The sequence below is a fragment of the Schistocerca piceifrons genome, chromosome 2 (assembly GCF_021461385.2).
Source record: "Schistocerca piceifrons isolate TAMUIC-IGC-003096 chromosome 2, iqSchPice1.1, whole genome shotgun sequence".
Lineage (NCBI taxonomy): Eukaryota > Metazoa > Arthropoda > Insecta > Orthoptera > Acrididae > Schistocerca > Schistocerca piceifrons.
The window spans coordinates 1,034,611,751-1,034,634,811 of NC_060139.1; the positions used below are offsets into that span (position 1 = coordinate 1,034,611,751).

At 41.0% G+C, this 23,061-nt stretch overlaps 1 protein-coding gene across 1 annotated transcript in view; it reads right to left on the minus strand.

The window, feature by feature from the left end:
- LOC124776610 (proteasome inhibitor PI31 subunit) overlaps positions 1-23,061 on the minus strand; it is an 83,321-nt gene that overhangs the window by 52,405 nt on the left and 7,855 nt on the right. Inside the window, exon 2 of the mRNA XM_047251683.1 lies at positions 7,741-7,890. Within this exon, the coding sequence (XP_047107639.1) occupies positions 7,741-7,890 (150 nt within the window). The remainder of the gene's footprint in view (positions 1-7,740; positions 7,891-23,061) is intronic.

Consider the following 23,061-nt stretch of genomic DNA (forward strand, 5'->3'; position numbering starts at 1 on the left):
TCTGTGCAGGCCAGTCCATTCTCTCTCTCTATTCGTTTAGTCGGTTCCGGCTCTTTGTGACCCCATGAACCAAATCACGCCACTTTTTCCTGTCTTGCACTTTCTCCCATAGACCTTCCAGGTTGGAACACATTGCTTCTGTGATGCCATTGATCCATCTCATCCTCTGACATCCTCTTCTTCTAGTTCCTTCAACCTTCCCCAGCATTAATGTTTTTTCCAGCGAGGCATGCCTTCGCACTGTGTGTCCAAAGTAGGTCAGCTTTACTGACTACGCCAAAGCCTTTGACTGCGTCGATCACAATAAATTATGGAATGTACTGAAAAACAGGGGTGTACCAGATCACCTCATTCATCTGATACGGAGTTTATACCTTGACCAAGAAGCCACGGTGAGAACTATGTATGGAACAATGAAATGGATAGAGATTCAGAAAGGTGTCAGGCAAGGCTGCATACTGTCACCGTACTTATTCAATCTGTATGCAGAACATGTTATGAGGAATGTGAGGCTAGATGAAGGAGAAACAGGAATTAAAATAGCTGGAATAAATGTAAACAACTTCAGGTACGCGGATGATACGATCCTGTTGGCAGAAAGTGAAGAAGAATTGAGAACACTCTTGCTGAAGGTGAAAGACGAAAGTGAAAAGGCCGGTCTTAGGCTGAATGTGAAGAAAATGAAAATTATGGCAACTACACTTACCAATTTGAGGGATATAGCAGTAGAAACCATGGAGATAGTGACCACATTCAGTTATCTTGGTTCCCAGATCTCTGCTGATGGTGACTGCAGCCATGAAATCCGGAGACGCCTGTTGCTCGGTAGACAGGTGATGTCAAACTGTGACAAGGTTATAAGGTCCAGAGATATAACACTAGCAACAAAGATCCGTATTGTGAGGGCTATGGTCTTTCCAGTTGTGATGTATGAATGTGAGACCTGGACCATTAGAGAGGCTGAACAGCGAAGAATTGACTCCTTCGAATTGTGGTGTTGGAGGAAACTTCTTAGAGTTCCAGGGGCTGCAAAGAGAACCAACAGATCAATATTGGATCAAATAAAACCAGATTTCTCCCTGGAAGGCCAGTCCCCAGTCCATTACAGAGATGTTACTGTCATGTAACCATTCCATTACAGGCCGTGCATTCTGAGCAGGTGCTCGATCATGTTGAAAGATGCAACTGACATCCCCGAACTGTTCTTCAACAGTGAGAAGCAAAAAAGTGCTTAAAACATCAATGTAGGAATGTGCTATTATAGTGCCACGTGAAACAACAAGCGGTGTAAGCCCCCTCCATGAATAACATGACCACACCATAACACCACACCTCCGAATTTTACTGTTGGCACTACACAAGCTGGCAAATGACATTCACCAGACATTCGCCATACCCACACGGTGTCATCGGATCGCCACATTGTGTACCATGATTTGTCACTCCACACACACTGTTCAATCGTCCAATGTTTACGCTCCTTACACCAAACGAGGTGTCATTTGGAAATTTATCGACGTGATGTGTGGCTTATGAGCAGCCGTTTGACCATGAAATCCAAGTTTTCTCATCTTCAGCCTAACTGTCATAGTACTTGCAGTGGATCCTGATGCAGTATGGAATTCCTGTGTGATGGCCTGGATAGATGTCTGCCTATTACACATTACAACCCTCTTCAACTGTCAGGTCTCTGTCAGCCAACAGACGAGGTCAGCCTGTACGCTTGTGTGTGGCACGTGTCCCTTCATGTTTCCACTTTACTATCACATCAGAAGCAGTGGAACTAGGGATGTTTAGGAGTGCCGAAATCTTTTTTATTTATTTATTTATTTATTTATTGTTCTGTGGGACCAAATTAAGGAGAAGTCTCCATGGTCATGGAACGAGTCAATACATGAAATTATAACACGATATTAGAAACAGATAAAATGAAATATAAAAAAACATATTCAGGTGACAAGTCGTAAGTTTAAATGAAGAAAATCAACAATGTAGCACTGGAATTTCCTTAATTTTTTAGCTCTTCCACGAGCTCCTCGACAGAATAGAAGGAGTGAGCCATGAGGAAACTCTTCAGTTTAGACTTAAAAGAGTTTGGGCTACTGCTAAGATTTTTGAGTTCTTGTGGTAGCTTATTGAAAATGGATGCAGCAGAATACTGCACTCCTTTCTGCACAAGAGTCAAGGAAGTGCATTCTACATGCAGATTTGATTTCTGCCTAGTATTAACTGAGTGAAAGCTGCTAACTCTTGGAAATAGGCTAATATTGCTAATAACAAATGACATTAAACAAAATATATACTGTGAGGGCAATGTCAGAATTCCCAGATTTTTGAATAGGGGTCGACAAGAGGTTCTCGAACTTACACCACATATAGCTCAAACAGCCCGTTTTTGAGCCAAAAATACCCTTTTTGAATCAGAAGAATTACCCCAAAAAATAATACCATATGACATAAGCGTATGAAAATATGCGAAGTAGACTACTTTTCGTGTTGAAGTGTCACTTATTTCAGATACTATTCTAATGGTAAATAAAGCAACATTTAGCTTCTGAGCAATATCCTGGACATGGGCTTTCCACAACAGCTTACTATCTATCCGAACGCCTAGGAACTTGAACTGTTCCGTCTTGCTTATAATATGCCTATTCTGTCTGATCAAAATATCGGTTCTTGTTGAATTGTGAGTTAGAAACTGTAAAAACTGAGTCTTACTGTGATTTAGCATCAAATTATTTTCCACAAGCCACGAACTTACTTCATGAACTACATTATTTGTTACTGTTTCAATATTACACACAAGATCCTTCACTATCAAGCTGGTGTTATCAGCAAACAGAAATATTTTTGAATCACCTGTAATACTAGACTGATGACACAAGAGACACCCAACCACCTGACCAAGTTCGAAGTCCATGAGTTCCATGGAGCATCCCATTCTGCTCTCTCACAATGTCTAATGACGGCTGAGGTCGCTGTTATGGAGTACTTGGCAGTAGGTGGCAGCGCAATACACGTAATATGAAAAAGGTATGTTTTGTGGGTGTCTGGATATTTTTGATCACATAGTGAAGGTAATTTATCGGATGTGGGCACCTACATGGCACCATTCTACGCCAAACTGTTCATAGGCCATCTAGAGGAATCCTTCCCTAAAATCCAGAATCCTAAACCCCTCAGCTGGTTCAGATTCACTGATGACATCTTTGCTATCTGGATCGAAGGTGAGGACACCATATCCACATTCCCCCAGAACCTCAACAACTCCTCCCTCATTTGCTTCACCTGGACCTACTCAACCCAACAAGCCACCTCAGAGATGGCTACATCAGTATCTCCATCCATATCAAACCTGCTAACTACCACCAATATCTCCACTTTGACAGCTGCCACCCATTCCATATCAAGATGTCCCTTCCATACAGCCTAGCCACCCATGGTCGTCGCATCTGCAGTGATGAGCAGTCCTCCTCTGAATACAGCGAGGGTCTCACTGAAGCCTTCACTGACCGTAATTATCCTCCCAACATAGTACAAAAACAAATCTACCGTGCCTTATCTTTCCAGTCTCCCACAACCTCCTGAAGTCCCACAGTCCAGCCACAGAGGAGCATTCCCCTCTTAACTCAGTACCATCCAGGACTGGAGCAAATGAATTACATTCTCCACCAGGGTTTTGATTACGTCTCACTGTGCCCTGAAATGAGAAATGTCCTGCCCACTACCCTTTCCACTCCTCCCACAATGGTATTCTGTCGTCCACCGAACCTACACAATATACTCGTCCATCCTTACGCAACCCCTGTTCCCAATTCCGTACCTCATAGTTCATACCCCTGTAATAGACCTAGAGGCAAAGCCTGTTCCATACATCCTCCCACCACCACCAACTACTCCAGTCCAGCCACTAACATCATCTGTCCCATCAAAGTCAGGGCTACCTGTCAAACCAGTCATGTGATTTACAGGCTAAGCTGCAACCACTGTGCTGCATTCTATGTAGGCATGACAACCAACAAGCTGTCTGTCCATATGAATGGCCACTGACAAACAGTGGCCAAGAAACAAGTGGACCACCCTGTTGCTGAACACTGTGCCAAAGATGATATCCCTCATTTTAATGACTGTTTCACAGCCTGTGCCATATGGATCCTTCTCACCAACACCAGCTTTTCTGAACTGCCCATTGGGAACTTTCCCTGCAATACATTCTACGTTCCCGTAACCCTCCTGGCCTCAATCTTCATTAGTCACTGTCCTCAGCCATCCAGCCCCCTCCCTGTTCCCATTCCAGCACTACACAGACATCATTTCACTGCCACACCCAATCTTCTAATTTCTTTTTCTTTCTCTCCTTTACACTACATCCCCCCCCCTTTTCCTCCTGCCCTCTGCCTAAACTGCAGCACTTCACTGTTTGCCACCCCCACCATATTATCCCTCTCCCTCCCCGCCCCAGCCTCCTCCTTACCCCTACCCAGTAGCCACTCCCATAATGCACTGGTGCTGCTGTTCGCAATGTGGTTTCAGCTGCCTGAGACTGCAGACGTGTGCACGCGTTGCGTTTGCGTGTGTGTGTGTGTGTGTGTGTGTGTGTGTGTGTGTGTGTGTGTGTGTCTACTACTGACAAAGGCCTTAATGGCCAATAGCTATAATTGTGTGAATCTTTTTGTTGTGCCTATCGCGACTCAGTGTCTCTGCTATATGGTGGGTAGCAACTTTTCTTCTCTAATATTGTTACGTTACATCCTGGATTTTCCATTGTTTAATTTATCATTTTAATTGTATCAACTGTGGTTTCTTGGTGAAACATTGTAAATTAACTAAACCACCATCATTTTTGCCTTGTTTTACATATTTTATTATGGTTACTGCACAACCTAGGTTTTGGGTTATAAAAACATTCTCAAACCTGAAACCTAGTTGTGCAGTAATCATAACAAAAATTGTGAAACAAGGCAACAAACAATGTTTGTCTGGTTAAATAATTCACTGTACAGATAAGCCTCATCCACTTCAGTGCCTTCAAGTTCATCCGTAACATTTAAAAATTTGCCTTGAGGGACACCACTCCCTGCTCATAACCCCCCAAATAAAACTTCACTATGGAGTGGAAGACCCATCAATGAAGCTGTTCTAGAGTATTGCACCCCAAGTAGTGGCATCCACTCACTCAGATGACCTTCAGTACTGTGGGACGTCCATTCCTTTCGAAATCACCACCATCCACAAATTGGGAAATTAACCTCACATTTGCTGTAACTGTTTTAGAGAAGTTATGGAAAACCTAAATCTGGATGGCCAGACAGCCATTTGAACTGCCATCCTCCCAAAAACAATTTCAATGTCTTTCCATTCAGCCACCACACTCAGTGGGTGGCTCACAAGTGTTGCAGGAAGTAGTAATGGATTGTGTTGTCATTGGGTACAGTATCACAGCCTTCAGACAGTGAAGAATCTAGTTCCCAGTCAGATAAGGGACAGTTATATGACACAGAATTGTACAATCTGAAGTCCAGTTCATTCCTCTTCGGTCATAGGGGAGTGACAGAATGATGGATCCTGGCTGCCAGTGGCAGTAGCCATGTGAATGGCTCTTTAATTGTCCGTGTACTGTTTGGAAACACCTCAAGTCTGGTCCAGCTGCTGGAAGGGGCTGACTATGTTTAGCACAAGTCCTCCTGATGGCTTCCTGAACTTGGGTGGAACAAGTGAAATGGTTGATAACGAGTCGAGGAATGCTTAACATGATCCTGCTTTGCTCTCTTTGACTGTACGTCAAGCTCAGGCTCTGGAATCCATCAGTATTTAAACTGTCTCAGACCTGCATGATTGACTCAAATTGCTGAGTGGCACTGATGGCTCTGTCAAGGTATAGGCTGCCGGCTAAGATGATCGGAGGGCTTTGGCACGGACAAATCAGAGGAATGGTGGATAGCACTTATGATGTACTCAAAGCTAACCAGGTGTTGAAAACAATCACTTGCTGGTACGGTATAGGGTATTCTGTGTCAATTATGTGTTTTGCTAGCTTGCTTTTAAGGATTGTTCCATCTAGTAGAAGGATTCAGAGTGGAAAGAGATCAATCACATGAAGATCATTAGAATCTGAAAACACAAAAGAACAGAATGAGAGTTCTTTGACTAAAAATAACCCTTAAGCAGTGCTCAACCATGTGTGGTTGCCAGTGTTAAGGATACAAAGCTCTTGATGCATCATGAGAATCTCTAAAACATGATCCCAGAAACAGTTAGAGGAAAAGTCTCTATAACACAATGTGTGCGTTAAAGACTCCCAGTAGGAAAAAAATGGCTGAAGAAGTTGAATTATGAGATCTGTGAGAGCATCACAGATCACAGTCTGATGTCTCTTGTGGTGGTAAGTACAGGGAGCATACTGCAATCCTTTGTCTCATATTACTTTCAACAGCAACTGTTTGAAGGTCTGTAGCCAAGAGGACAGCAGAGGAGTGGCATGTGTTATTTATAAACACACCCATCCCTTCTTTGGAACTTTCTCCAGCCTGAACATGTTAATATCCCATAACAATACGGGAGCCCTCTTAGCATTGAAGTTTGTCTTTTTCGTTACTCTCCCACGGAGGAACATAAAACAGGTGGTGGATCAAATGAGGGACTCTGTGATACTGCCAGACTTCACAGTCTACCTCTCTGTAGAATCAGCATCAGATAACATGAGTGTGAATGTTTCTTACTTCTTATTTTCTGCTTAATTTTGTAAATTTACCAAAAGCTTCTTCTCTTCTTCAGTTCTTCATTACTGTTCCTACCCTCTGCCCCTACAAACTGTGCATTTTCACCCTACCCTTTCTGTTCCTACAAGCACTTATTTATTTTCTCAATATGGGCTACTATTGTGAATATGACAAAAATGTATTACATAAAACTCCTTAATGCTGATCTTCTGCTTGTTTTTTTCCCTCTTCTTTCTTTTCTTCTAATACAGCTGCTGTACCCTAGATGTGAATCAAGAGACACCTAATCAAATCAGAAACTGGCTAAAGTAAATTGTATGGATTTCTTCAGTCACTCGAATTCTACCACATCTAAATACTAAATTTAGTGTAAAACAAAATTTCAAAATGCAACTGAATTCGCTCATTTACTGTAAGCTGATTTCCTTACAATAATGACGTCACTTTATACTCTAGAATCTACATTATCATCTATATCATATTTATTTCAGTACTTCGCCGTGCTTCATCCTCAGTCAGCCCCACATTCATCAATGAGTGTCGGGATATAATTAGATTCCTATACAGTTGGTCTGGGCGACTTCTTGAAGGAGATTACTGATCTTCAGTTTCTTCAGAGATGTTATAAAATGTGAGTCAAGTATCTGTACTATGTGGATGATTGATGCTAGCTTGCCTAGCGCAGTCTTGTTACGGGTGGGAACAGAATAAAAGAAATGCAGCACTTAAAATCCATTGCTAGCAAATATGTCATAGTATATATGGTGGCTGCCCAGCTTAATGTACCCATCTCATGCACAGATTACCATCTCTACACCTCAACACAGCAAAATATTGATGCTGTAAGTTTCTTGCATCCCAATCATTTGAAAGTTTTATCCAAGCTGAGTGACACCACCCATAACATACAATAGTGATAACGGCTACAAAAGTGTCAAAATGATTGTGGAAGCCCACTAACATCATGCCACTGAACTTATAAAATTAAGACTTTTATAAGAGACATCTAAGTTTGGCTTACCAGCAAGTTGAACAAAATGTCATCCTCTGTTCTAGCACCTCTCAGGACATACAGTTTATTTTCATAAACATAGCGCAGAGCATAGCTGGCCTCCTTGTTCCAGTCTTCCGGAAGAGCTTCACTACCAGTCTCAGAGTCCTTTATTGTTGTCTGGAATGAATATTGAATGTTTAGTTACTAGAAACAGAACTGCAAAATTAAATATAAAATGTCATATTGGTGTTGAGGGGATGAGACATTATTGGAGCTCCAATTTGCTAAAGAATGTGCAACATAATGATCCTGTATCCTTACATCTAAACCAAAACACAATAAAAGAAGTAACAGAGAATTTATTGTTGAATGCGAGGTCCACAAACTGAACATATTAAACACATCAACTATATTCATTAATTAATATAATGGAAGGAAACATTCCACGTGGGAAAAATTATATATAAAAACAAAGATGAGGTGACTTACCGAACAAAAGCGCTGGCAGGTCGATAGACACACAAACAAACACAAACATACACACAAAATTCAAGCTTTCGCAACAAACTGTTGCCTCATCAGGAAAGAGGGAAGGAGAGGGGAAGACGAAAGGAAGTGGGTTTTAAGGGAGAGGGTAAGGAGTCATTCCAATCCCGGGAGCGGAAAGACTTACCTTAGGGGGAAAAAAGGACAGGTATACACTCGCACACACGCACATATCCATCCACACATACAGACACAAGCACTTCCTTTCGTCTTCCCCTCTCCTTCCCTCTTTCCTGATGAGGCAACAGTTTGTTGCGAAAGCTTGAATTTTGTGTGTATGTTTGTGTTTGTTTGTGTGTCTATCGACCTGCCAGCGCTTTTGTTCGGTAAGTCACCTCATCTTTGTTTTTATATATATTCATTAATTATTTACTTAATGTCACTCATATTTGAAACTAATGTTTATTATTTGCATGAGACTTAAACAATATACACTCAAAGCAGGTTTACGCCTTTCAAATCTGTTGAATAAATATGGGCAAGTGTCTGACAATATCATCTACACTAATCAATGTCCTGTTGATGTGTTGCACACAAGAAACTGCTCTGAGTTCCTTTGCCCTCCAAAGTTTCCGTTAATCCATTCCTGACATAAGTCAACATACCCATAAGAATCTTGTCAGGAAGTAATAGGAATCATATTGATTTGACCTCCTTACATGTCTGATGAAGAATTATTTCCTCATTAAACAATGTGAGAGTGCTTTTTGTAGTACAGCTTGTGGTAATTATTACAGAAGGTGCATATAAACTGTTCTGGGAATCTATATGGTATTGTTTGTAAAAATATGTGACTGTGTATGGGGACATGTGAAAGATCATACTGTGACAAACACTTGAAGTGGAAACGGATTTATCTGCTACTGACAATCAAGAATAGTTAACATGAAGAGTCATTTAATAGTGTAATTGTTTGCTACAATTGGGAAATAGATAAATAATGGCGACAGAGGTATACTAAATGTTGGTGCCAAGGATATGGAACAGAAATTACATGTATAAAATGTGTTTTCAATTGGCACAAGTGCTTTCAGTAAGTGTAGGAACATGATGATGCTCCACATTTGGGTCCATCTACAAAATGCATAACGACATTGACCGAGTGTGACAGATGTGAAAACAATATCAGTAACTGTTTATGGAATCAGAATGAATCCAGCATTAAAACCATCTTTTACAAGAACTCTGTTAGGTGGAAGCCCTGTTCCTGACTCTAGTTACACAAACTGTGGGATTGACAGGAGGGAACACAACTGGAAACACTCAGTAGTTCTACATTTGGGCTGACCGGGTCACAACAGTAAAAGTCAAACGTAAGACAAGGAATGACTTTATTGGTTAAATTATGTGTTTTGGAATTTATTTGTCAGATATTTATAAAAAATCAGATACAAAGATATTATATAAATCATAGCAATGGATAGCACTTCACTTTGATTGAAATCATCTGGCACAAACTGTACTGCACCTACCCACAAGTGATTGTTGCCACAGATATGGCATTTCATGTTGTAAGTGAAACAAAAATTTGCTGACTATCGACACAATTTTGGAGAATGCAGACCAAGGAGATGTTTTTGCCATCACGTAGCATTAAAAAACGTATCGTATCGTGAAAGTGCATCAATTAATGTGCATTTTTTAATACTGCATGTCTGACGACTGTGAACCAACTTATTATAAAAAAAATATTTTTTTCATACAAATGGTAATGACTCCCTAACAGTGATATGTGCTCCATGGCACCACACTTCCTCAAAAGCTACAATCACAACAGCTCTGCGATATGACAAGCAACATAAAACTAAAGCACAAAATAGCAATATAAACATATACCACGAATTTACACACATGTAGTAAAACAGGGGAGTTGCCCTACATAAAAATTAAATTGAAACAGAATTTATCAGAATCACGCAAAGGTACCAGATAGACACGCAAATGACAAATCATGGAAAATATTGAAAAACCATTTCCTATGGGAGCAGATCTGCTCCTTCAAGTTTCCACATTAGTTCATATTGAAATGCTTTTAAATCTCAGTTTCTTCTAAAATGTGTAAGTCTTTTGGCTCTATGTATAAGATCATTAGAGAAGATTTCTCATTTGTATCTAAACGATGATTCTTGTTGCTGTGATGAGAAACCACAGCATTAGTGTTTTTATTACAGTGTTCCCTGAATATGGTTAAAAAGTCACACCCTGTCTACTCAATGTAAACACTATCACAGGATTCACAAGTGATTTTACATACTCCTGACTTACTAAATTTATTCTGCTTATTGTCAACAGATGTACACTAAACTGTCTTAAGTTTCCTGCACATCTGGAAGCCAATTTGTATGTTGGCTTTTTTAAATGCATTGGCAATTCATTCACAGAAATGCCCTGTGTAGGATATAGCTGCAAATTTAGTTGGGTTTTCCCGAGAAATGGGCAAAGATTTTTTCCTTCTTCTGAAAACCGATTCACAAATGCTCTGTATCGCATGACCTATTTGTGTGTTAATATCAATTTCTTTTTAATACATGCTGGGCTAAAGTCAAATTTAGCTAATGTGTTGAACACTGATGGGGAAGAATCATTGTTATGCATGCATGTATGGCAAGAGTCCACATCATTAATTGCGTCAGTAGTGGATGGTTTTCTGAAAGTATCTAAACAAAAATCTGTAGATTACCTAGTAATATTCAAGTCTAAGTAGTTGTGACTTCTATTTGATTCCAATTCTATGGTGAAGTGTATTTTTGAATGCAACAGATTGAAGGAGCCTGCCAAGTCTATCATGTCTGATTCTGTACCTCTAAGTGCAATAAAGGTATTGTCTACACATCTATACTATAAAACTATATCATCATACACTGCCCTATTATCTGCAAAGAAATTTCTTTCTAAATAATTAATGAAAATGTTAGCCAAAATGCCAGAAAGGCAGCACCCTGCTGCCAGGCTGTCCTTCTGAAGATAAATCTTACTGTTAAAAATCATACAGTTACAGGCTAGCATTGTGTGTAACAAATCTAACAGTTCAATAATTTCCTCTGCTGTAAGTTTCATATGCATCAGAAGAGTCAGTCTTGCAATCTTCAAAGCTTCTTCAACTGTGAGATTTGTATATAAATTGGTTATATCCAGGGACATGATGATAAATGTCTCGTGCGGAATCTCAGTATCTCTTAACAATGTCACCATCTCATACCCATTTTTGATGGCACATTGTTGCTTTAAAAGTGAATGCCAATTTTAGCTTAGGATAGCAAAATCTGTTAATTTTATAATTTGGACCTTGGCATCCACCCGCAATTGGACGTGTTAGTCAATCACTCTTATGGAGCTTTATTTGTGACCAAAGAACTGGTAGTTTTGGATTCATGGGGATTGGTCTCTGTTTACCATACTCAGATGCAAACAGAAATTTGGAACCTTTCACATATTTCTTCAATCCAATAACAAATTTGGGAAGAGCATTCCTTACAGCTTCCACTATCTTATTAGAATGAAATAAATCCAATGTCTTAAATGCATATTTAGAATCTGTTATAAAGACGAGAGTGCTTATCTTTATCTGCCTTTGTGCTGCCTACCATATTTTCAAGTAATTTTGCATTCTACTTTTTCATGATGGCAGAGAGAGAATCTGAGACTGAGTCTGTAGGTAAAGTTTTACAAAGTGTTTTTTGAGTGGACATAGCAATCTTGGCCTGTACAAGCTGTCGGCCCTTAAGAATCTCACATATGCCTTTGACTTCAGTCACCATCTTTTTAATAATGTTAGTGTGGTGTCACCGCCAGACACCACACTTGCTAGGTGGTAGCCTTTAAATCGGCCGCGGTCCATTAATATACGCCGGACCCGCGTGTCGCCACTGTAATTTGCCGAGACGATAGTTAGCATAGCCTTCAGCTACATTTGCTACGACCTAGCAAGGCGCCGTATTCAATTGAAATTTATTATGTGAAGCATGTATCATCAAGAGCAATGTTCTACAATTGTGGACTAAAGTTAAGTATTATATCAACTACTTACTTTATTAGCTACTATTAATTCCTTTAACTGTTCCAGACCTCACGCCAGTCAGCGTGTAATTAAACGCGTGCATTTCGGCCTCCTCTAGAAACCCAGTGTTGGCTCTTCTGCCAACACTACAGTTAGTATCTCCCTTAGTGGGTAGACTGAAATTTAGGCCCTTTTGTAATAAAGAATTTTCATCATGAGAAAGATTCATGTCCATCAGATTAACTACTTTATCTATAAAAAGAGTGTTTGTGCACGCAGCATCATGTCCAAAAGGCAAGATGCTGTGCATTTTTGAAGATTTTAGTGATGACAAACATTTATAATGTGCTTAGTTTTATCCACTTCACATCTTGAGCATGAGGTCAGCATAAAAAGAACATGTTTTACTAAAAAAAAGAAGTTTAAGACCTGAAGACGACAGCTATAACTGTTGAAACCGGTTGCCTTGAATAAAAAATATTTTGTGCAATCTTTGCTTTATAGCAGTTTTTAACAATTAAAAAAGACTGCCCTTCAATACTCTCATAATGAGCAAATTCTAACATCAGTAGTGTTAACCGCCATCTGATGGGCAACAAGCGCCCATAGTTTGTGGGCATGCCTTCTGGCAACAACTTTACATTCCCAGAAAAGCCAGTCACCAACCAACTCACACAGATCATAAAACAAAAAACCTGGAATAATATGTGACAAATGACTGGATAAGTAAGTGCCTGCAATCTCAACCAAGTGTCTGGACCCATGTGCCATGCGAATTTCACTTTTTATGAACAGATGTTCACACTTTCTTGACATTATGTGCACTTCACGAAACAGAAATAAATTTAAGCTTAAGATATTTTTGGAATGACACCACTCACTAAACAGCTTTTACCGAAATTAATTTGTAGTCGACTAACCATCACTTTTCTTCTGGATATCTATAACAACTTGGCTTCCCTGATTGCCCAGATTAGCATAAATGGCTCTGAATTCTATGTAAAAAAAAAAAAAAAAAAAAAAAAGGCCCCCAAGTTAATTGAACAAAATTATTTATCAAAGACATTTTGATAGATTTAAAAATAAGCAATTTTCTAAGCACCTGACGAAATTCTAAACCACAACTGTCTGCTCATGAGGCCTGTACCTTAACGATTACACTACACTAGCAATCAGTAAAATCTTCCTATTTTTAAAGCTGTAGAGGGGCTTGTGAAATTAAGATTTTTTTTCTCCTTTGATTACTCACAAACGAGTGACCACCATATAGATGGTTTCAAAGAGTCAATAATCCCACTGCTGGGCACTTCTTTTAAGACCCATATCGCCTATGAGGAAATCACAAGGAATTAGACACTGTACTACTACTTGAGACAGGAGTCCAAAAAACAGTCAATAGAATGATACAGGAGTCCAAAAAACAGTCAATAGAATGATACAGGAGTCCAAAACACAGTCAATAGAATGATATTTATTTTCTTCCCTATGTACCGAACGAATTAACTTAAGTGTCCAGGATCAAGACAACACAGATGAGCATTCTCAACAAAAATGGCATGACCCATTGCAAATTCTGACCTTAAGGTCAAAACACAGAATTCTACAAGGTAGTTTTGAAATGATACCTTACGTATGTTTGAGAAAAGTTGTTCAAGTTTGGAATGTGAGATCTACTCCTTTATAAAGCCTACTCACAAGCTGCAATACATACAAATGTATCTTCTTAGCTACGTGTTATGGAACTGTTCTCAAACTTCCCTCACATTCCAAGTATGCGGGATGTGGATACTTTCTTCGTTTCCCCCACAGCAAGACAAATCTGAAAGGCACTCATTGTGCAGGCACACTGGACATTGAAAGACATGCATTAATGCTTCAGTTCACAACACAGGGAGCTCCTACTGTCGGTTAGTTTCCAGCTGCTTTATAATTACTGCAAAAAGTGTGTTGCTGATGGACATTACTTCGAACGGAAATACAAGTATTTTGTTAGGTTTTTTTTCCTAATAAATCTTTTAGAGTCACATTTTGTGTTCACAGGAAGAAAGTTGTATTCAGAAAAGATATGAAACCTCCAAAGACACCATATCATTCAATTTGGATATTCCAAGAGGGCTAACTGTTCATTTTACAACTGTAGCCAAGACTTCATATTAGTTATGAGCATCACTTCTCCACAGGACTGGTAATACAGAGTAGCACAAAAGCCAAAGATGCTGATCGGCAACAAATCTACAGACTGGAGCGTGTTTTCTTACATTTTGCTGTATTTCTGCAGAGATGTACAAGTCTTCTTAATGGTGGTGTCAAATTTAACTGCTTAGCATTTCATCCCCAATGCAAAGGTAACATATAGCAGGATTTATCTTAGTATTAATGATTATCCACTTCTATTTATTTTCTACATTCTTTTACATCAGTGAACTGCAATGACACTATAGTATATGCACAAGAACAACAATGCCACAGAATCATCACTGTCAGCAAGATTGTAACTATATTAACCAAAAGTGGGTTGACTGCAAGCAGGAGAGCTGAACCTCAGAAGAGGGAATGAATATCAATGTGTGAGCCAATCTATAAGGGAGCAGAGAGTCCAAACAGCGTGTACGAATGAGCACAGAGAGAAACACAACACATGACTAGTGCAAGCAACTGACAACTGAGCACATGGAAACAGCACTGTACAAGATGAAGGCTTGGTCTGTGGGTGTTGAAATCAATGTTAGAATTGCTGGGCCAAGCCTGTTGCCATCAGCAGGCAAACACCTGGGCCAGTAGCTCTGACCATGTCATGCTTTTCACACAACTTCCAAGACAGTGTTTTGTACAGTTCCACTGCAATGACCATGTCATCTCCTCTGCATCCATGTTGATGTCCACTGGTCCCTACTATATATCTCTGCAATGAAAATGCCACATAGGGCCAAAACTGGCATGGTTTGTACTGTGGCCAATACAGAAGAAACAGACAGGGTGCAATATTACACGGCAGTGGAACGACCACTGAACGAGACAATACTGACATAGTTTGCTCCATCAGAGGGGCAGAAAATTGTGGCATGGGCGGCGCAAGGACACTCATGAGAAGGGACCAAGGGTACTGGTTCAAATTCCATGGGCTCCGCAGTGGTAAGAGCAGAAGCTAGCCCTGCTGTTGTTCCATACCGTAGACGAAAGTGAGTGAGTGGAGGGTGCAGTTGGGTGCCCAGCAGTTGAGCAGCTGCCAGAATTGGGAACCTCCCACTGGAACAATACCACAACTGACGCCATCACTTGGCTGACTTAGAGATAGTGGTGGCGAAGATCCAACAGGTTACAGCCACAACTGACTGCAATGCCAAATTGACTGCTTCCAACTGACATCCACTAAAAACAGCTACCGACTTTTGTTGCCCACCACTGTATCTGGTAGCCACTTCAGCTGTTGGCCAAATGACAGAGCTCAAACAGCAGCCCTGTGTGGAAAACACCATGAGCTGCGATGGTCCGGGCAGTCAACTCTGGGTGCTGCATGCAAACATTCTTCTGGACTAAACCCATTAACCAGCATCATGTGGTATGTACCCAAAAACTTCAAGAGCGCACGAAACAGACACAAGCTTCTTCATTTGGGTTTTAAATGTATGCACAAACAGCTCCAGCTTCGAGTTAGAGGTCAGGTGAAATGTAGTGATAGTCGGATGTTGGATACCTGGATATCAGTGTGAATACAAATTCTTCAAATTCCAACAACAAAAACTGACAATCATCAGTGGCAGGGAGGGGGCGGTAGGGGGGGGGGGAGGAGGCACGATAGCAAAAATTACCAAGAATGCACGAACAGTTGCTGTCAATGTTGTGGAGGATAGCTTCGCAACATATGGGGAATATGATAGTACATTGACAACCACATGCTTTCCAACAAGGGGTTCCCAGAGTCAACGTGCACCAAACTGACATGGCAGTGCAGCCTGGTTCTGGGCATAAGCTGTGCAAGCACACACAAGACTTCAATCTTGTGGTCTACAACTGGCCAGTAGATGTGACGGTGTGCCAATGCCTTGATACAAGTCATAGCCCAGTGTGACACATGCAGCAGCTGGAGTTCGCGAGGATGCAGTGCAGGAGGGATAACCACTTGACAGCTTTGCTCCTCCTCGGTGAGCAAGAGAACCCGCTGGACAACACTGAATCACTCATGCAGGAGAAAAAACATACACTACACCAAATCTGCTCCCAGAAGAGAGTGCAATAGCCACTCCGCATGGAGAGCTGAAACAATTTTCCAGAAAAGTAGGTTTGCGGACACAGCAGCCATGACCTCCTGCATCATCAATGGAAAATCAAGCAAAGTCTGCTGCAAGGCATCGTCCAAGGCATAAACATGAGCCTGCTGTTGGTCAAATGCCAGATCTGATCCTGCAATAGTGCATCCACATTTGCAGGCAATGGGAAGGTATCAAATATCATAACAATAATTACTGAGGAAGAGTCCACATCTGCAACTGGAGGGCAGTCCTATCTGGCAGTTCTGAATGAAGGCTGACTTAAGGAAACCAGTGGCTTGTAGTTGGTGATGAGGAGGAATTTCACTCCAGACAAGAAAACAAGTAACTTTTAAATTCCAAAAATAATAGCCTGTGTCTCCTTTCCCACCTGAGAATAATTATATTGCACCGTGAAATGCAGCACTGATGCATAAGCGTTCAGCAATTGGTGCCATCTGGATTTCGATGCAAGGGGACCACACCAATGCCATACTGGGACATGTTACAAGGCAGAGATAAAAGTTCACTCATCATAAAAGAAGCCAAAAGGAGCACAGCACAAACACTGCTCGAAGAACAGCAAAATCTGTTGACAATCTGCAGACCAGTCAACTCTGATACTCTTTTCATGAGGCCTGTTAAGAGGATGGCAATGTGCGCTGCTTGGACTTAGCATCATATGAGATCTTACCCAAAAAGGACTAGAGATTCCTCATGTTCTTGGATGCTGACAAGCTGATGATGGCTTTGGCATGATCGGCTGTAGTGACAAGGTCACCTTTTCTGAGCACATGAACCAAAAAAATTCACTTTGGGGAAAATGTAATATTTTCCAATTTGCAATGAAGGCCATCCTCCAGAAGGCACTGGAGACCTGCCTGCAGATTCCACAAATGCTCACGGAAAGCCCATGACCAGAGGTCATCAAGGTAGTTTACAGAACAAGGAATGTGCTGTATTAATTGCTCCAAATATCGCTGATAATTTCCAGCACAGATATGATCCCAAAAGGCAAGCGATTAATCTGATAAGGCCAAAAGGGAATTTTAAGGAGCAAGAAATTCCAACAAACGGGCGTCCAGCAGCAACTGTAGGTTTGCATCGTGCAAGCTGATCTGTGAAAAATACTATGCCTTGATAACTTCACCAACAATTTCTTTGGGTGCAGGACTGGATATCAGTCTGTGTCTCACTGCGCATTTGCCATCTGTTTAAAATCTTCGATTAGGAGCGCTGCACTGTCTGGCTTCTGAATCCCACTAAAGGGATGATCACTGACTCTATGAAATAGGAGACGTCCTGCCAACACTGAAATTCAGCCTTGATATTGTCGCTCATGGTGAAGGGAAAGGGGCAGGGGGTGACAAAATTTACACAGTGTAAATGGCTTAAGGAGACTGACTGGGACACTAAATGTACTTTGTCAACAATCTGGAAGCCAGAAACAAAAAAGACATATCAGCCAAAAATATTTTGTGCCAACGGTGAATCGTGCATATATTGCCTTTCCGTATTCATATAATGTGTAGAAATGGAGAATTGTCCCCTCAAATGAATACATGTTTTACTCTATCACATAGCTTGACATAGTGGGTGCTGCATGCAGGGCAGTCCAGGAGGCTGTGCAATCTACGTTAATTACACTGACCTTCGCTGCGATGTCTACCTGAAACTCGATCGGTCACCCATCCACTACCAACAACAGCAGAATTCACTTAGGCGATGCTTCTGGAGTGCTGGAGACACTTCCCGAGTCCAGACACTTCCTGAGTCCATAGAAAACACTAGATCCTCCAATGATCGTCCAGTGGCTCGTTGACTCTCACAAACTGTTGCCAAATAGCGTATTTTGCGGCAGCCCCGACACATGGTCTCTATGTGCCAAGCCCGTCAAACATGCATCGCACGATAGTTGGATCAGTACCGCTGGCTTGCCATTGAGTGGAAACCCTGTGGAAGGAGACCAACACAAAGAAGCCAAAAAAAAAAAAAAAAAATCATGAGCGGGGATTACGATGCTTTGATATAAATGTGCCTGCCGAGCCTGACATGGATGAAGATGGGCAGGGCTGTGACATCACTGCATTCAGATCATAAATGGTGTCAATACATTGGCAGCTCAGTGAAAGGCAAGGCCACCTTGCCCATCCCACAGGGTACCAGGTGTTGTTTACCATGCACATCTAATTTTGTCATCTGTCAAGTTTTGGAAAATATATCCCTCGCCACTGCCTTAAGTTCATGTGATTCAGAAATCTTTGCAACTTCAGTTAAAGAAGGGTCAGTCAAGGCCAATGCCTTAGTTTGTACCTCTGGGTCTGGTGTAACCGGATGATCATGTCCCTTATTAGCAAGTCTGCATACGAGGTAGCACATTGGGGACACTCAAGCTGACAACACTTGTGCAAGACATCTTGCATGTCGGCAATACATGCCACATAAGACAGACTGGGGCACTTCTAATGATAGTTCAACTGTGACCATGCCACCACCACAAGGGGTTTGATGACCAAACTACCGTGTGATCAACTTACAAAGTTCCTCAAAGTTGAGTTTCTCAGGATAAGTGGATGACTTCAAACTCTGTACAATCTCTTATAATCTCCCACTGCTGGACATAAACGATATAGTCTTATCAACTGGGTCAACAATATGCCTTACCTGACAGTGTCGCAAGAACTGTTGCAGGGGGTAATTCTCCCACCTTTCCATCTCATTGTCAAACCTGGCGAATGACATCAGGGCGAGGGGGGGTGGGGGAGGAGGAGTGGCAGGTGGGAGGAGACTTCTTGGCAAGTGCCTGGCCTGCCATCAAGACAGCACGGGTACAAAGTAATTCCACATTCTATTGTGCAGTTTACACATCTGCTCTTGCTGAAACTTCTGGAGACGTAGCTGCTCCTACCAGAATTGTAAAAATGCCGGGTACACGGTGCCCATAATTTAACACTACGAAGAGAAAGAAAAGTGTCACATGCATTAAGAACGTCCTATGTCACCACTTTAGTTTATGCATGGGCATGACAATGCAGCAGGGTCATCACTGTTGACATGAATGTAACTATGATAGCTGAAGGCACATCGACTGCAGGCTAGGGCCCTGAACCCGGAAGAGGGAATGAATCTCAACATGTGAGTCAGTCTGTGGGGGAGCAGAGAGTCTGAACAACATGACAGGAACGAGCTTGGGAGAAAACACATCATGCGACCAGTGTGAGTGACTGGCAACTGAGCAGACAGAAACAGAGCACTGCATGAGGCAAAGGCTCGATCGACAGGGAAATATCTGGATCCGTGGCTCTGTCCATGCGACACATCAAATGCACCCTCCGTATTATTCAGCTGCAATAACAACACCAGCTCCTCTGGATCCATTTCGATGACTGCTAGCAGGGATTCTGAAACAACAACCACTGTTAGATTTTGTTATGGAACAGAACCTCTTTGACCAAAAAGATCTTCTGCATCTGAACTTGGTTGTCTTGAAAAAAGACAGACGACAATAATTACTGCTGAAAGTAAATCAGCTCAAGTGTATCATGGGTGCTACTGATGGCCAACGTTTGATCACAAAAATAGCACCCTGCAGAAGATCTTGAACATGTATCTTCTATGAAAGCTTCCAATCTAAACCAAATCCCAAAACTTAGATGTCTTCCACTTCACTAATTTCACCATAGTTGCAAAGAAGTAAATGTCACCTCTAAACAAATGGTGTGTGAGAAACTGAATCTCAAATAGTTTTATTGTAATTAGAGTCCCTTCATTATCTGTGAACCAGGAATTCATCACTACCTTCCTCATTATTGTTTCTAATATGAAACTGTAGGAATTTTGCCTTTATCATTGATAAATAAACAGTTTTCGATTTTTCTGGTACGCTCTGTAATAAGTTACTGATGAATGTCAGGAAAAGAAAGTAGTAATGGATGACACTCTGAAAAATGGTCCAAGTTACAGTGTTCCTTCAGACTCAAGCCCATGTCCCATTATGTGTCACACTAAAGAAGATTTCTGCTTTCTACCACACAAAACATTAGGCAGGTTAGGGTTTAAGGTCTCAGCCACAATGTGATCATTAGATACGTAAAACAACTCAAATGGATGAACACAGGGCAAAAAATTGACCATGGCCTTCTTAGCTCGACTGGTTGGCCATGTGGTCTAACGCACGACTTTCCAGGCGGGAAGGAGCGCCTGGTCCCCGGCACGAATCCGCCCAGCAGATTTGTGTCAAGGTCCAGTGAACCGACCAGTCTGTGGATGATTTTTAGGTAGTTTTCCATCTGCCTCGGTGAATGCGGGCTGGTTCCCCTTATTCCGCCTCAGTTACACTATATCAGTGATAGCTGGGCAAACAAGTTCTCCACGTATGCGTACACAACCACACCACCATTACTCTACCAAGCAAACATAGGGGTTACACTCGTCTGGTGTGAGACGTTCTCTGGAGGGTCCACTGGGGGCCAAACCGCACAATAACCCTGGGTTCAGTGTGGGGCAGCGGAAGGGTGAAGTGGACTGCGGTAGTCGTCGTGGGGTTGTGGACCACTGCGGCTGCGGCGGGGACAGAGCCTCTCCGTCATTTCTAGGTCCTCGGTTAACATACAATACAATACAATACAATGGCCTTCTTGATGGAGCTATCCCTAGACATATCTGATGTGGCTTAGGAAATCACTAAATACTTAATTCAAGGTGGGTGGACAGAGATTTGAATCCAGCCAGTTCTGTATACTAGTGCCTGGCATTTGCAACACACTTTAAATTGCTGGATTCCTGAGGTTAATAGCAAAAGAACTCTGTAACGCACTATCAATGATGGAAATAATATGCACTGGCAAGTTAATAGGAGAGTTGATGAATTAGGAGGTTAAGTGACTCACTTCTGACAAATAAACAGAAACACACTTTACTCTTTTATTGTAAAGCATGATAATGTAGTGGAGTTATTAGAGTCATGTGCTAAATGGTAAATTTGCTAGTAAACATTGCCTCTCTCTCACCTTTGCACTTTCACTAGGATGGCCACCATTTTTGTGATAATGTAGTCTTGGCAAATGAGCACCATAAAGCTTAAAATTTGCGTGCTGTACACATACATATGCTTGTGAGAAATTAAATTACACACAGCTTCTTTGTGAGATGTTGCCTACCCATCTGCTCTGATGCAGGTGTGATTCGTGATAAGATGGATGTTACAAGGCACAAAGTGTGTACGTTACCTCATGGTGTCACAGAGATGTTCAACAGATGCATCAAGGAGCCACACTAGCATCAGTGCACAACCAAGTTTTCTTCAAACTATTCTGACGCAATTTTGGGAGGAATGGGTGCATTTTCCTAATAATGGTACAAGCTGAGAAACTTGAGTTCCTCCTGGCATATAAAATACTCAAAAGACTTACTGCAATGCAGCCAGGTGACAACTTCAACAACCACCAATATTTCACCAGATGACACCATCATCATTTCATGACAAATATAAAAAATGCGCCAAAACTCATAGAAACACAAACAGGTAAAATAGAGTGAGTAAATAAATTTAAATATCTTGGAGAAACTGTACAACAGAATGGACTAGAAAAATCTGCAATAGATGTAAGAATTAACAGAATGGAAAGAGCATATGGTTTAGCCAAAAATATTTACAACAAGAAATGTATATCTAGAAAAAAAAAAAAAAAACTAAAACACTACACTACAGTGGTACAACCAGAATGTTTATAAGGATCTGAATGCCTAACAATGAACTAGAAGATGAACAAACTAGAGGTACTGGAAAGAATAATTATTAGAAAAATAATGGGTGCAATAAAAACTGCAGATGGTTGGAAAATACAAATACAGAGAAAAAAATCTGAAGTAATGGCCAAACGAAGATTAACCTTTTTCGGACACCTCTACCGAATGGATGGAAATAGACTAACAAAACAAATACTCCTTTATTGTGACAAGAGTGTCTCGTCACGATAGTTCATAGGGGAAGTACTGGTGCTAAACTGTATTCGCTTTGACCCTATGTCCATAATCATGTTGTGCAAATGGAGATGATGTCTTAACTATTGACGATGTCTTTGGCACAATTGTTTTTATTAATCTCCATTGCAGGATGTAATTTGAGATTTTTTACTTCAGATGAAGGTATATTTATATATATTGAAACCTTGGTCAAGAATTTTAATAAATCTTTATCCTGCAACTGTTTTGGCTGTCATCATTTACCGTGAAGTTACTCACTCTTCTACACTACTAAGCCCATTAAATTGGTTTAATAACAGTTGACTGTATAGCTCCGACCTTCCACCCATCGTTTTGTATTGCTGATTGAGCCCAGTTACCATCTGATTGCATATAGGAAAAAAAAAAAAAAAAAAAGATTTACTGTTGAATCACAGGTTGTATGCTGATTGTTGTCTCCATCTACAGACATTGGCTTCAATCAATGTCCTCAAGTGTCTGAAATAACAGTAAAATGTGTAAGATTCTACAGTCATACAAAATTAAACATATTAGACTGCACAGAAAACAATGCCTTCTGTAGCTAGCTGTTAG